Source organism: Mirounga leonina, unplaced genomic scaffold (assembly GCF_011800145.1).
Source record: "Mirounga leonina isolate KUSES-001 unplaced genomic scaffold, KU_Mleo_1.0 Mir_91, whole genome shotgun sequence".
NCBI lineage: Eukaryota > Metazoa > Chordata > Mammalia > Carnivora > Phocidae > Mirounga > Mirounga leonina.
The window spans coordinates 32,307,800-32,323,859 of record NW_023270839.1 but is presented as its reverse complement, the minus strand read 5'-3'; the positions used below and the strand labels follow the sequence as shown (position 1 = coordinate 32,323,859).

The following is a 16,060-nucleotide window of genomic DNA, read 5'->3' as shown; positions in this document are numbered from 1 at the left end:
TCAGCCCAAATCTACCCTCCATTCTGTTCTTTTGGATAAGAAATATGTAAATCTATAGAAAATAATTAAAAAGTTGCCAGAAATAAGACCTCAACAATTACAAAAAGGGACATAAGAGATATTCAAACAGTAATATGTTTTGACTTTCACTTGTTAATTTAAAGACTAAACAATAAGAAGATTTAAAAAAGAGAACTGTAAAGATAAGTCCTGATAAAGATGCTATAATGACAGGCATGCAAAGTTAGGTGAAACTTACAGTGAGGTGACAAACTGACATAAAGCTTGGTTCCAAAAGCTATGTGACAGTATCTGAATGGATACTGTCCCTGGAAGAATGGCTAAACTGAAAAAAGTAGAAGGTCTGCCTAGCTTAAAATGGAAAAGTAGACAACCTGATAGCTGTGTGATTTCTTTCATTTTAAATATCTGGTAGCAAGAGATTTAAAGGAGCTTACATCATCCTAACCCAATTTTTTCCTTATCCAAGAACTAAGATTACAAGTTATAGGCAGGTGCTGTTTTGAATACAAGAAGAGTAACAAACAACATTTTCCCTCATGGGTCTATTTAAACCTAACTTTAAAATACACCCTTTTCTCACCCATAGTTTTTCTTCACGTTCAGAACATTCAGAAGGAGCAGTTACATAACAAAACAGAGATTAATGGGAACATAGATGCAATATATAGAAAACACTTACTTTAATTCTCTGTCCCTCCTGTCTCGCTTTGCTATTTAACTGCTTCATCTCGTGTTTTGTACCTGAGATCAAGAGGCATAAAATACTATTTCAAAATTTGTGTGTCCTTTCTAATTATTGCATTTGAACTCGTAGTAGCTATAAAACCTACACCATTTTCCCCTTTGAAAATAAAAACAATAGCAAACAATAAACAATCTAGAGAAAATATCTACTCTAAAGAAGATAAAGTAACACTAAACTTTATTACCCATCAATGCTATCAGTGTAGGACAATGAGTAAAAATTTATTTTTTTATTCACACAACTAGATTTTCCCATTTATAAGGGAAACTATCAAAATCAAACAGTTTGGTAGTTGCATCACACAACTGCAGCTACCTTGTCAAAGCCTGAATAAAACACAAGGGGTTTAATTCAGGAGTCGTCATTCTGTGGGGGGAGTGAATATATATGATTTTATATCTTCCCCAGTTGCCAAATGTGCCAGTATTTTTTTCCTTTGAGACATCGCTCCTCTTTCCATTATTTTGTGATCTTGACCCTATCATCCTAAGTCTTATTTCATTGCAAGTAGGCCTATGTAGTAAAGTCTTACCAGATTGTCCTATTTCTTGTCACTCTTTCACTTTGGATTCATCCCTCATACCACAATATATTGATCTTTACAAAATCCTTTGTGTCATTCCCTGCATAAAAATGTATTTTTAAGTGACTCTCTACTCACCAAAGGATAGGCTACATTTCTTGAACAGAAGGGTTACCTGCCTTATCACACTATTTACTTATATAGCAAGATCATTTATTCTTTACTGAATTTTGTGATTTTGAGGTCTCTGTACTTGTGGTCCCATCATTCCACATTTCCAGAAAGTTGTCTTCCTTTTAATCTTATTCATACAAATACTGTCTGTACTACAATAGTTTACTCAAACACTTCCTCTTCACTCTTCCCTGATCACCGAAAGTAATCTCTCCATCTTCTGTAACCAGTGAAATTAATTTGATAGTCAACTATTTGCTGCCTAATAATTATAGCTTTTCATTGCTGCCTTAAGAGTTAAAGTTTTATAATTTATTTAACTATTTAGCTAAATATGACTTGTATTTCTAACCATTATTTCCTGAACTCTAAGATATACTTTGTTCACTTTTAATGATGCAGAAACTGAGTGTCCCTACAAATTTCAGCATCTTAAAACTGGGGAACCAGAGTAAGCACAAGTTCCTTAAAAGCAGAAAGACAACATTATCATCCTTACTTACAAAGGTAGCTCTCATACCACTGTGCTATCCTGGGAGAAGAAAACTACAGGTTCTCTCTACCCCTACATATTCCCAAGGCCTCTACTGTCAAATGTATATGAACTCGCATCAGGCTCTCCCCAAACTCTGCCAATATAACCCTTCCTGGGCTCAGAAGGACCTCTGTGTATTATGTACAGATAGCACATAGATGAGGCTCTATTATCTCATCTCCAGCTTGCTATCCACCAAACTACAGAGTGGCTGTTTGCCAAGCTCATCCACATGAATGAAAAGATACTGAATACCTGCTAAGGAGGGAGAGAATACTAAGCAGAATTAAAGAACACTTTAGCTACTTCAGGCAGAAATAGTCTAGGAGCAGCTAGAGAGGTTAACATTAAACTCAACCAGATGACCTTATGGACTCAGGTTAGTTTCCATATAATCTGAAAGCTGTATGTTTATTCTAGTTGAATATTTACTTATTTTTGTTTCCCTTATCCAAAGGAAGTACCCAATCTATGGCTTTGAGTAAGAGTCTTATTAGAAGGCTAGAGCAATTCCTGAATCTTTGTACTCTCATATTCATTTTCTACCTGACGTGGTCTATCAGGCTGCCATCCATGTGTATTCCTGACAAATGGCCAGAGAAATGACCACTGCTGGTGCTTTTTAAATAAAATGAACCCTTACGCTGCTACCTCACTGTAACAGGTAGCAGAAAGTCAGAGTATGTATTAAATGAAAGCCCTCAAAACACACCTACTATTTATTTCTTGATTAAAAGTCTGAAATTATTTTGTACTGAGTCATATACAGCCGTTAACCTAGTATTTTAAAGCCAACTCATCACCACATAACTGGTTTTCCTTCTCCACTAATAGGCCTAAGTCCGGAACTTTACTAAGGTAGTTATTATTAGTACCCACCTCCCTTCTAGCAATGAGAAAAGGAAAAGGAAAAAAAAATTGAGGCAAAGAGAAATAATTTGCCCAGAGTCATACAGCTAGGAAGTAGAAGTGCCAGAAATAGAACCCACACAACTTGAATTCAATGTTTAAGCTCTTAAATTCTATGCTTGTCTGCCTCATGATACACTATGTGGGCTAGCAAACTTTTTTTTTTTTTTTAAATCATATCATGTCCCGTGTCCTCTTTTGAAATATCAATTGCAGATCCTCTTTTCTCTTCAACTTTCTCCTCTCTTCTCCCATTCCTTCAGTACATGGCAAAAAATTTAAGACACTTCTTCTTTGACTTGGGAAATACTAAGGTAAGAGGGTTAAAAAGTAACTGTATAGAATTTGGAATATCTGAGTTCTAGGCCAAAGTCTGTCATTAACTAGACAAACTGTCTAGCCAAATCTTATGTGTATTTTGTATCAACAGTATCTATCTCAACCTAGCCAAATCTCAAACTCTCTTAGTTTCCTGATCTATAAAATAAAAGGACTGGACACAGCTATCACACTTTCTAGTTTTGAAATTCTATGATACTGCAAAATGGGGAGGAAAGGAAGAGCAACATGGACATGACTGTTTCACTTTGCAAACTGTATTTTATACAGAGAAAGGAAAACCATGGTAGACATTTAGCAATTAGAAAAAATAAGCAAACTCATGTAATTGAATGTTACTTCTTTCCCCCCAAAATAACTACAATAGATTATATATAACCTGAAAAATGCTCACAATTAAAATGCCAACTGCTGGTCACTGCTGGTGCCTATAAATATAATTTCTATTAGTGGTTATCTACCATTGATCTCTTACTTTTTAAACTGAGGAATGAAAAATTCTGTATCTTAGGGAAAGAGTGTCAACAGGAAGACTTCTCCCCTTTTCTGTGAGCCCTGTCACAATTCCAGGATGCAAATCCCAATAGTACTTCAGTACTTTGAGCTTGGCCTAGGTTGGGCTGCAGAGCTAAGAGGGCAGGAAAACCAAGATGACGTGGTCCCTTGGAATTTCCATGAACTAAAATGATCACACAACATTTCAGGAATGGAATCTGTATATCAGGAAATATGACCATGAAAATGAAATTTGAAATATTAGACATTTGGAGATAATAATAATAATGATAGTAATAATAGTAATAGCAGCTTTCATTTATTGTGTCAGTAAATAATATAGCTATTATTACATTTCATCTTTACTCAAACCCTACAAAGTATGTGTAAAATTATCATAACTTTACAGATGAGAAATCTGAGGCACAAAGAGGTTGAGTAACTTGTCCAGGGTCACAAAGTACAATCCTCCAGAGTTGGTGATCTTAAATAAAATGCTTCACTACATAGTAGTATCAGTCAGGACAATAATATGCTAAGCATAGGAGAAAGGAAGCCTATTACCATTAATATCACCACCATTGACTTCGAACTTCAAGCTTCATCATAAATCAACTTTGATTCTTCTCCATCTCCAAACACAATTAATTTAGTAAATCTAACAATTCTTCCCCAATTTGATTATATTCCACAAACATGTATAGAGCATCCATTATGTAAAAAGCCTTGTACTAGACAGAGTAAAACTTTTATATCTAGGTTTATCACAGGATTTCTGCTTTCCCAAGAAAGAAACAGATAACTGAAGGGGAAAGGAAATAGATTTTATCTATGTCTTTTACAAATCTAAAGGAAGTATATTAAGCATGACAGAATCAGCAAATAATTCTTATTCATTACACTTAGGATGTAGCACATCTGCAAATGTATTCATTCATTTAAATTTGGTTAATTGTTCCATATAGATCTAGTTAATAAATTCTGATATACGTAAGATTAAAGCCAACACTTACACAACGCTATGTACCAGACACTGATCTAAGCACTTTACATAGATTTATCTCATTTAAGCATGGATTTACATTCATTTAATCCTCATGACAATCTTATAAAGAAGTTATTATTATCCCCATTTCACAGATGAGTAAACTGAGGGACAGTGGATTTAAGTAACTTGTCCGGAATCATACAGGTAGTAAATGGCAGAGATGGGATTCATTCATGCCCAGGCACTCTGGCTCCAGAGTCCGTGCTCTTGACCACTGTCTTCTAAAGAGGAGGGAAAAAAAATCTGGAACTGGAATAAATCATTAATGCGGTGGTAAATAACAAAAATCATGGTATTCTCTGCCCTTTATGCCTGATGCAATGTCAAATATAGAAAACATTTGTTTGCAGGAAAGGATAAAAACTAAGGGAAAGAGGGAACAAACTCATTAACTATAACTCTTGCTTACATCTAAACTATCTGAGATCTTAATTGCTCTATGTAATCGTTGGGGCTTTAACCTCAAACACCACTTTTCACATATTTCTGAAAATAAAAGTGTTATTCACATCATGATGATGCTTTTTTCTGTTCATTTGTGTGTGTTATTCTGCACAGGTAGGCAGTAGGTCAACAGTGCAGAAACCAGGACTCTAACAAAGGTGGAGAGGTTTGACGTACATGTGACAAATGCTCTTACTTTCTTATGAGTGTCTAAAACATGTTGTCTCATCCACATTTCGTAAGAATGCTGACCATTCTACCAATTCTTCTATAACCACTATTAGGTACAGCATTTATTTCTGTGTCTGCCTAACAAAAATTCTTTCTTGAATGATGTGCTATGGATAGTTCTGATAACCAGAAATTCAACGAATCACCTATATACTCTAAGGCTACTTTTCTTGTGCATTTGGGAAAAACAGGGCAGTCAGGAGCTCTGCTGGAGTGACTTTTCCTACTTCTGAGAGAACATGTATAAGACTAATTACCCTGATGAGAACTTTGTGGCCTCTTAACCATACAACTCTGGTAGAGCTCACTTACATATCAAGGTTACTAGAGCAGAATGCTATCTTTGTTAGATTTAAAGTCAGTACCTATTAGGCAAAAAGTATACAAAGCAAAAATTTCCCCTTAAAAAGCTGTTAAATAGATATTAAGTTCAACCTACATGATTTGGTGAAGCCAATCTTTTACAGTAAAATGCAGTTTTACTACATTAATAGAGGAGTATTAATAGAGTTCATGTGCCAAATAAGATTTTACAGTAATGGAAAAAAAGGATTTTTTCCCCTCCCTTATAGTTTTAGAGCGGGGCAGGGAGGGAGAACAGCAACTCAGCTGAGCCCAACTAAACTAAAAGCATATGCTGTATAACCCCACCAAACTACTCATTCTGTTGATTTACATACTTTTTATTGTAGCCTATTAAGTATTTTCAAACTTTACAAAAAGTAAAATAAAAAAATCTATCAGGAATGTAAAACCAAAAAAAATTTTAAATGATACAACTTGCTGTGATGGAAATGTATTATTTATACTGGAAAAGTCTAAATAAATTTCACTGACATAATTTCTATAAAAGTACCTGCAATTTCATTAAAATTTACATTGACTTTTACAATGTGTCAAAATTGGTTTATAGCCAATATCAGTATTTCTCCTGAATTTAAAAAACTCAACATACTATGATACTCAGTAGAATAAATACTTTGGTAAACCAAGATTCTTATTAACAAAATTACATCCATCTATACTTATGATTATGAAAAAAATGGTCAACTTAGTAGATGTTTAATGATAAACTCAAAAAGTTGATAAACTTCCTATACAGCAGTGTTGAGGGCAGCTTCAAAGATAACCGTAACTGTCTTTCCCTGGTGAGAAGAGTTCAGGGAATTAAATTGCTTGAAATTACAAATAAAACATAACTTCTTAACTAGACAACTAAACCAAAATCAAGAAGCAAAGTGAGTGGAAGAGTGGATTTCAGTGAGAATAAAATAAAGGGTAACATTAAATCACTACTCTATCTGATTTCTCAGTAGACAGGTAAGAAAAAAATATATATATATAGTTGTATGGTAGACTAGGAATAGCTAAAGATTAATCTGGATTTTTAAACAGAAAACTAGTTTACTATAAAATCAATTTAACTTTTCACTATACACAATATACACTCAAAAAAATTGAGTAAAAAACAGCATTTCATATTCACCTACAGATCAAAAAGCAAAAAAGAAAAGGAAGATTTGCTTTGAAGTCCATCTCTAGAGGCAAACTTAATTTCACAATCATGAAATATGTAAATGTTTGGATATACTATTATGTTCTCTTCTCCTAGAATCCTATTTAGCACTCAAGTGAAAAAAAAAACTGAAGTTTGAAAGGAAAATAAACATAAGGTACAAAGGCATCATTTAATGCATTTTAAGAAATAATATGTTATCACACAGTAACTCAAGACTTTGAAAGAAAATAATCCAATTTTAATAAATAGTATTTTGTTCTCCACTATATAAGACTCATATTTCACAATCAAAACAGGAAACCTACCTTTCCTATTCACAATATTATTTAAAGAATCAAAAACTTTTAAAGGAAGGAAATTTGGACATCAACCAAAGATAAAATCTTTATCCCCAAGATAAAATAAGGTGTCCAAGATTTTACCCAGCTTTCTCAGCACTGAGTCCCAAAAGGAAAACACTAAAAACCAGGTTTAATTGTCTCTCTATATATGTTTTTGGATTCTATATGACTATTCTATTTCTTCCCAAAGTATTTAAAATAAATTAAACATAGGCTACAGCCAAATCTAATAACAAACCACATATTTTAACTCAGCATTTTTCAATGCAAAACAGCATAACCCATATGAAGACTATGAACTCCAATCACATATTGCTTCCTTCCACTTATGCCAATTTGCTTCTAGGATTAAGTGTCCATAAATTTTATGCTTGTCCATCTTCTACTGGTTAATTCTAAGAGAAGTAAACAATTCACTGTTCATGCAAAGTATAACATTTTTGAAAAGTTATCCCTTAACCTCACCAATTTACTGTGGAGTCCAGGAACAGAGTTTAATTTTACTGACAATTCTTTGGTCTAATTTTTAGTATTTCAGTCTCATTATTTTAAAGTTTGGGGGGATTTTTTGTTCGTTTGTTTATTGCTTAAAAAAGGCTTTAACCTTTCGACCTTTCCAAGTATAAAATGTTAGCTTGGTCCTATTTTCTCTTAACTGCCAACCAAGAAAGGTCATCTGTTATGTCTGTTTTGATATGCTTCCAAGAGACAGGGCTATAGAGTCCCTGATATAAACAGCTGATGACTACTGGAACAAGAACGGAGGAGGGAAGACTGGAAACTGATATTTGGAAAGTCAGTGCCATCTCTCAAAGGTAGTACTTGAAGAAAACAATACACAAAGAAAAATGGCTATGTATGGAGAGAATAGTTAGTGAGGCATTCCAAACTCTTCTAACTTTAGTAATGAGTACTGCAGGTAATCTAGGTGTAGAAATAACACCAAGAACATTTCTTTCATTTTAAGAGATAAACTCTCAAAGTATGACAGTAAATTAAAATATAAAAAAAAATTAAATCTACCATGAGGGTAGTGCATATTCTATGGTATTCCCATGTAAATATGTTAATCTTTATTTCTCTTAAGATACAGAGCTCATATATGAAAAACCTTATTTATTCTGCCAAATTATAGTTTTAATCAAGGGTTGATGAACGAACTTACTCTAGATGAGTCATAAGAGGGGCTTGGTTGACCACTTGTTCCCCAAGATGTTGTGCCTCCTCGTTCATCCATACCTAAGGAGAGAAGAAAGTGAAAGATATAAATCCAAAAGGCTACTATGATGGATTTGTTTTCACACAGTACAGCAGAGAGTACAATTCAGCAAGTAGTATTTGCATTTGTATGGAACTAGCTGTGTATCAATTCTTCTCTCAGAAACCCGAAGAAAGTAAGTTACCTCAGAAAGTCTTCATCACTGCTCCATACAACGTCCTTTATACAGTGCAGAATTTCAGAACCAAAACGTCTTTGGAGACTTTAAAATAGGGCATAATCTAGGTCTCCTCATCCACTGCTACTTCTTTTTTTATTTTTAATTTTTTTAAAGATTTTATTTATTTTTTTGACAGAGAGAGACACAGCAAGAGAGGGAACACAAGCAGGGGGAGTGGGAGAGGGAGAAGCAGGCTTTCTGCCGAGCAGGGAGCCTGATGCGGGGCCCGATCCCAGGACCCTGGGATCATGACCTGAGCCAAAGGCTTAACGACTGAGCTACCCAGGTGCCCCTCCACTGCTAAGAGTAGATGAAACCCCCAAACTTCTATAGTTTAGTCCTGTCTACATGAAAATACGAAGAATTTAGTTCTTATGGATAAGCCTTAGAAAATGAAGCAAGTTGGGGAGCCTAGGTGGCTCAGTTGGTTAAGCGTCTGACTCTTGATTTCAGCTCGGGTCATGATCTCAGGGTTGTGAGATCAAGCCCCACACTGGGCTCTGCACTGGGCATGGAGCCTGCTTAAGATTCTCGCCCTCTGCCCCTCCCCTTCTCTAAAAAAAAAAAAAAAGAGAATAAAGCAATTTGGACAACTGTTCAAGTTAATAAAACTGGTTTCTAATATAACATTGACTAGATATTCTTAACTGGAGATATCAAAGTAAATCAAACTATACCAAATCATATCAAATCAATGTTAGTTACATTAAAACTAATAAAAATGATGTGACAACTTATCCTAGTAAAACCTCCTCTAAAATCTGATTCTAAATGAGTAGATCTACTCTTCTGAAAACTGCAAAGGATAACTCAAAGTAAAAAAGGATTAACAAAAAAATCAATTTATTGTGCTCCTTAATGTGCCCTCTGAAGCTTTGGCTCCATTATTTTCACCTTCCAGTCAGTCCCTAGAAAAGTTGAAAGAGCTGAAGACCTCTCAATCCAGGTATCTCTTCCTTTACTGTCTTGAGGACCAGTCTTTTTTATCCTTGACCCTAACAGGGTATTTTTTCCCAAACCCTTTCCAAGTTTTCTATGATGAAACACAAAGAGTTGATTTTTTTCATTCTTTCATGAGAAAACTCTAGATGTTACAAAGACAACATTCTGCTAAGTTTAGAACCTCTTTTTCTTAAAAAAATAAAAATACAAAACTTCCTTGAAGTCCTCTGTGATTTAGATGAGAACGTGGTCTGTAGTGAGTTAAATACCACAAATTCTCCAGGAACCAGCCACGATTCTCAAATCTCTTTCACAAGGACAGGACTGCCAACTGAGGGGGCAGGTGACAAACAGGAAAAGAGGAGTCAATTTCCAAAGTAGAACTTACTAATCACTAAATCATTAGTTGGTAGGTCCTTAATTTATTCTTTTTATGAACCTGTACTTTCTATATTAAGTGATTAACGTATATTTTAAAACGTTTTTAAAAACACTGTAGTACAAAGATGGGTACCTACTACAGAAAACACTCCAGGCACATTTTCAATCGAACCAGAAGCTTTGAAAACACAGAGAGATCACAAATATACAATGTTTTGTTCATGCTTAGATAATTCTTACTAAAATTCTAGATTTAGGAAAGATTCTATAAGTTTGGGAAATATCGCTAAAAATATACTTTGTAGCCATCTCTCCAGTATCACTAGGTACCTGTGGGCTATATTCCAAGCATTTTCTTTGTAATCAACACCGTAGAATAGCAGTCAGAATTCCTATGAGGCCCAATCCAAGAAAAGGCTATTAACCCACAAAATCCGGTAATTAAAAACTACTGATGAAACTGCAAATAATTTTATGAAATAATTTTACTTTTTTAAATCATACTTTCCACCATTTGCAACTGTTTTTCTATATAAGTTAAGATTTTTTTATACTACATAGCCAAAGTAAAATACAAACGTAAATTGACTACAGAAGGCAGAGTCTCAAATATTTGTACACCCCTATTCTATTGCATTATTTACAATAGCCAAAAGGTGGAAGCAAGTCAAGTATCCATTGGCAGATGAATGGACATATAAAATGTGACATATACATAAAATGCAATACTATTGAGCCTTAAAAATGAAGGAACTTCTGGGCACCTGGGTGTGGCTTAGTTGGTTAAACGACTGCCTTTGGCTCAGATCATGATCCTGGAGTCCCAGGATTGAGTCCCGCATCGGGCTCCCTGCTCAGCGGGGAGTCTGCTTCTCCCTCTGACCCTTCCCCCTCTCATGCTCTCTCTCTCTCAAATAAATAAAATCTTTAAAAAAAAAAATGAAGGAAATTCTTACACATGCGACAACTAGATGCACTTGAAGACATTATGTTAAGTGAAATAAACCAGTCATAAAAAGGACAAATACTGTACAATTCCATTTATATCAGGTGCCTAGAGTAGTCAAATCCACGGAGGCAAAAAGTAGAATGGTGGGGCTGGGGGGAGGAAGGTAATCATACTTTCAATGAAAGTATTCATTCAACAGAATAGGAACTTATTTTGATGATCATATCCTAATGAAAATAATCAGACCACAGTTTATGACTCTGAACTGTCTTATATCAAATGAGAAACAAATATGAGGCCTATGTGTTATTTACATACATCTGTAAAAGATAATACAAAAAAGATGAGTGCCTGCCCCAGAAAACATCACAGACAAGATTTTTTAAAGATATATAAAATTCTGTGAAAACACAGAATTTTCATCAATTACAATTTTCATCACGTGACACTAATTACTCCCACAGTGTAAAAGAAAAGCAAAGATTTAATGAATTAAGTGAGATGATAATTAATTAAGCCAACAGCTAAAGAGTATGACCTATAAATGATACTGGACATGGCAGGGGGGGTTCAAAGGATGCTACAGACTAACAAGGATCTGGCTAGGTTTGAAACTCAGAGCTCTATAGTTTTATTGTTAACATATCCAGACTCTGAGAAGGTCGTGGCTGGCACTGACAAAGGCAAGAGTCATCTTTCAGCATCAATGACTCCTTTCTGCTGAAGACAATGGCTCTACAAACAGAAATATGACAGGAATAATAAACTTTCCAAAGCTTCAGCCATAAGACCAAGGTAAGCAGAAAAAAAGAAATCACACACAGAAAATAAACTTAATACAGAATTGTACAAACTGACCAAAATTTATACAAATTGATCAAAATCTAAAGAACTATTTATCAACAAGAAAATACAATATAGTTGCAATACAGTGATTGGGGAGAAAACATTTCTATTAAGATACATCTGTACCATCACTGCCATGTATTTTCTTTCCTCCCCATTTCTAGTCTATGAATTCCAATGTCAACAATTTTTAGAGAAGCTAGTTCCTCGAATGATAGATTAAAATGATAGATGTAAGAGAAAGTTTAACAATCACTGAGTGGTAGAAACACTTTGAGTCTTGTTTAACTTTTTAATAAATTATTCTATTTCTATTCAACAAGATTAAAAGGGTTAATCAATAATTTAATATAGAGATTAAAATGACCTTTTCCTTTTTTAGTATTTTTTTACTAAATTAAATATTTAATATTTATATTTATCTTTTTTAATATTTTATATACAGATTCTCTTAAGTACCTGCTTTTTTATATGGAACCAATTAAATACAGTCCAATATATATTTGATTCCACAGGCCCAGTTTCAAAAGGTGTACATACTACTTTTAATATTTTTCCAGCAAAGAACTAACATTAAATTTTTTTACCTTACATCAAAAAACCATCAAAAATGGTTTGTAAATTCAACAAAACAATTCGCTACCTTCTCATTTAATAGGAAAAGTAACTAGAAACAAATCATAAGTCACTACATACACAGGCAGTTCCTTAAGAGGCTAGGACTCTGGAGAAGGAGTAAGAGATAAAAACTTGAGTTTTTGAGGTATCAGAGCAAAATTCTTGGAGAAGCAAGCAAACTTCTTGGTAAAGTTTAACATATGGCAGTGTTCTCTTTTCTATGAAGAGCTCAGATATTAGTCTACCAGCTTCCTCTCTGCTGCTACCATCTTTAGTTTTTCACCAGAAGTGTTCTCTTGAGTTAACCATAAAACTACCTCACAACTTCTATGCTACTACCTCTTGTTTTATTCTCCTAGTACAGAGCCCTATAGACCTCTCTAGGTTTTTAACCACTAGCAAAACTGGAAACAGACTTTGGTGGGGGAGGGGAATGATGTTTCTATACCCTAAAGACCTTTTTTTTCCTCCCACATGGGCCTAAAATAGTACAGAGTTCATGTACACAAAGCATTACTCATGGTTTGATGAGCCTCAGGGAAGACCTGCCTGGAGGTAAAAGGGGTGAATGAGGAGAAAAGCTGCTGACCAGTTCCATCTTTTCCTACTTGCCACTGTCACCAATGACTCTGCCACCTGAGGCTGAGACTAGCGTAAAGTGACAAACAGGTCTGGAATTGGGAAAATATTTCAGATAGTAGTGGGGAGTCTATTGAGCAGAGAAGGAATAAAAGGAAGAAAGGGGACAATACAAAGAATGGAGTGAAGAGTGGTTAGGATATCCCTGCAGTTAAAACTGGTAAGAAAAACAAGACACTACAACCACTCTGCTTTGTATCTATCCTTATGAAAAAGGCACATACATAAAGTTGGAAGGAAGAGCACAGGGAATTTCTCTCTCTCTCTGTCTCTCTGTCTCTCTCTCACACACACACCCCTTTAGGAGCAATGAAATCAAGATTCTTATCCTAGCAAGTAAAATGTACTTCACAAATATCAAATCCCAACACTGTTATAAATACAGGAAAGACAATATACTTTGCAGGACTGCCATCTGCTATAAGGTGATTCAATAAATGATTTGATGAAATAAATCAGATTGGAGATGGCTATGTCAGATAACCAAAGCTATGAATGTCTCTCTTCAATAGTTTCTTTACTCAATTTTATTTGTGGAGTAATGATATTTGTTTAAATAACACTCCAAGACTACAATCAATTGTAAAATAATATACAAGTAAACTCCACCACCATTTTTATTCTATGATTTTATATACTTGTGAAATAAATCTACCAATGTGTTTTTCCAGAACTTCATTGTGAAATGGATCAATTAGAATATAATAGCAAATCCTTTGTTGTTATGCTAAACATTAATTAAAACAAATAAAATAAAAAAGCTATGATAATATTAAAATCCTAAGTGAATTTAAGAGAAGTTAAGACATGGTGCCTCATATGAAGTATATAACAGTGATTACAGAGGCTTTTTTAAACCTATAAACAATTGAGATACTGTACAATGAACAGTCAAAGAAAACAATCTAATTCTTTTTAAAAGCATTTAAGAAAATAAGAACAGTAAGAAGAGTAAAATGAATCACAGGTCACCTTTTAAAATTCAAACACAAATTCTATTCGGTATTAAGAACAAAAATTCATAAGTAGGGATATTCTAGTGCCAAAATACACTAGTAAACACATGGCTAATTCCAAGAAAATGACTGATTTTGAAAATAACTTTCAAACAGAGTTATTTTGCAATGTTATTAGCCACATCACTCTATATAAATACCATGTAAAGATAAAATTTTAAGGACATTCCAGTAATTTACACAGAGGATCCAAAGAAAATGGCAAGTCCACCTTTTTACAAAACATAGGTACTGCCTGATGGCCAGGGATTGAAACTAAATTCCAGAGGGCAAGCAGATATATTGTACCACACTGGGAGCTATCTGATGACCTGGGATCTTGTTTCCCTATCTGAAAGTAGAGTATTCCTATGAAATGTACTATTGAAAGACTTTTGTAATTTGAAATGGTAAAAAGCAAAGAAGCAATTACCATTGGTAAAAGCAAAAATCCTCTTCTGATTTCTTTCAGTTACCAAAAACAGGTACAAATGTAAGTCTTTGGTAAAAGCAAAGTGGCATAAAGTGAACTTTTGGATAGCAGGGGATAGCTGTACCCCCTTCTCCAAATCAATACCAAAGCCCTGTATCTAAACAACACTGTCAGGTGTTTTACTCCATAGAGGCACTAGAGACAGTCAACTCTTAAAAACAGGCTTGGCTGCCTCTCTCGGACTCTGATCAGAGTCTCAGAGCAAAAAGTCTCTTAATGGTACAATCCCATTAGATTGACTTTATACATTTCCAAAATCTGTGACTCACTATTTTTAACATGATCATCTTAGTCCAAGTCCAAATTTACATAATATTACACAATATTAATATTATGTAAATATTGATTATGCAAATATATTAACAATGTAATATTAATATGTATTTAATATTACATATTAATGTAATAGCCTCCTAAAGCGTCCCCCCTTCTTCTAGTCCTTCTACAGTCTGTATTCTTTACATAGCAACTAGAATGACCTTTTAAAAACAATCATGTCAATCGTATGCTCAAAATCTACCATAGGCTTCCCAGCTCATTCAGAATTAAATTGGTCTACAATGTTTTACAGGGTCTGTCTGCCACCTCTCTGACATTATCTCCTACTATTCCTCCTCTTGAATCAATCTATTTCAACAACACGGTCCCCTGTTTTTGCTCAAATACACCAAACAGGCCCCCTTCTTGGGGCCTTTCCATTTGCTCTTTCCTCTTCATAAAATGCTCCCCACCCAGATATATGAATGGTCTTTCCCTTAATTTCCTTAAGTCTCTGTTCAAATGTCATCTTACAGAAGGGTGTTTGTTATCTGCCTTTTCCCAACAGATTAAAAAATCCATGAAAATAAGATGCAATCTATTTTGTTCACTGTTAAATATTTAGTACCTAGAAGAGTGCATGACACAAGTAGGTACTAATAAATACTTACGGAAGAATGAATGTATAAAATGGAAACAAAATCAGTTTAATAAAAGTGAAGCTGAAACTGGTTCCCTATTTGTTAGCTTATCATTCCTTTTTTAGACAATAATCAAAACCAATATTCTAAATAACTATACTTTTTTGAAAATTCTGTGAGAAGCAGTGAGACTGCAAATGACTATGCCAGACAACTAACCACTCCTGAAGAGCAAAAATTATTAACTTTTAAAGAAACTTAAATCCTCACTAGGCTTGGTAGCTAAACCAACACAGACCTTAAATACCATTAACTGTGAAATGACCTCATCACATGTTCTAAGAAAAATCACTTTGTATTCATTATAGTGCAGCCTATAGTACACTCCTATAAGAGGAATTTTAAATCAAAAATGTTCCAAGAAGATTCATATACTCAGCATGATGTTGGGATATTTACAAATGTGGTTAGAAATGTAATGAATCGGGGCGCCTGGGTGGCTCAGTCGGTTAAGCGTCTGCCTTCGGCTCAG

The 16,060-nt window shown here is 34.4% G+C and overlaps 1 protein-coding gene across 6 annotated transcripts in view; it reads right to left on the bottom strand.

Annotated features, from left to right (window-relative positions):
• The window catches only part of TCF12 (transcription factor 12), a 374,492-nt gene that overhangs the window by 209,518 nt on the left and 148,914 nt on the right, over nt 1-16,060 (bottom strand). For 5 of the 6 annotated variants that reach the window (XM_034994346.1, XM_034994348.1, XM_034994345.1 and 2 more), the window contains exon 4: nt 8,493-8,566. In XM_034994346.1, the coding sequence (XP_034850237.1) occupies nt 8,493-8,566 (74 nt within the window). Of the gene's footprint in view, nt 1-703; nt 766-8,492; nt 8,567-16,060 lie in introns of all 6 variants that reach the window. The other variant, XM_034994349.1, reaches the window with a different exon arrangement.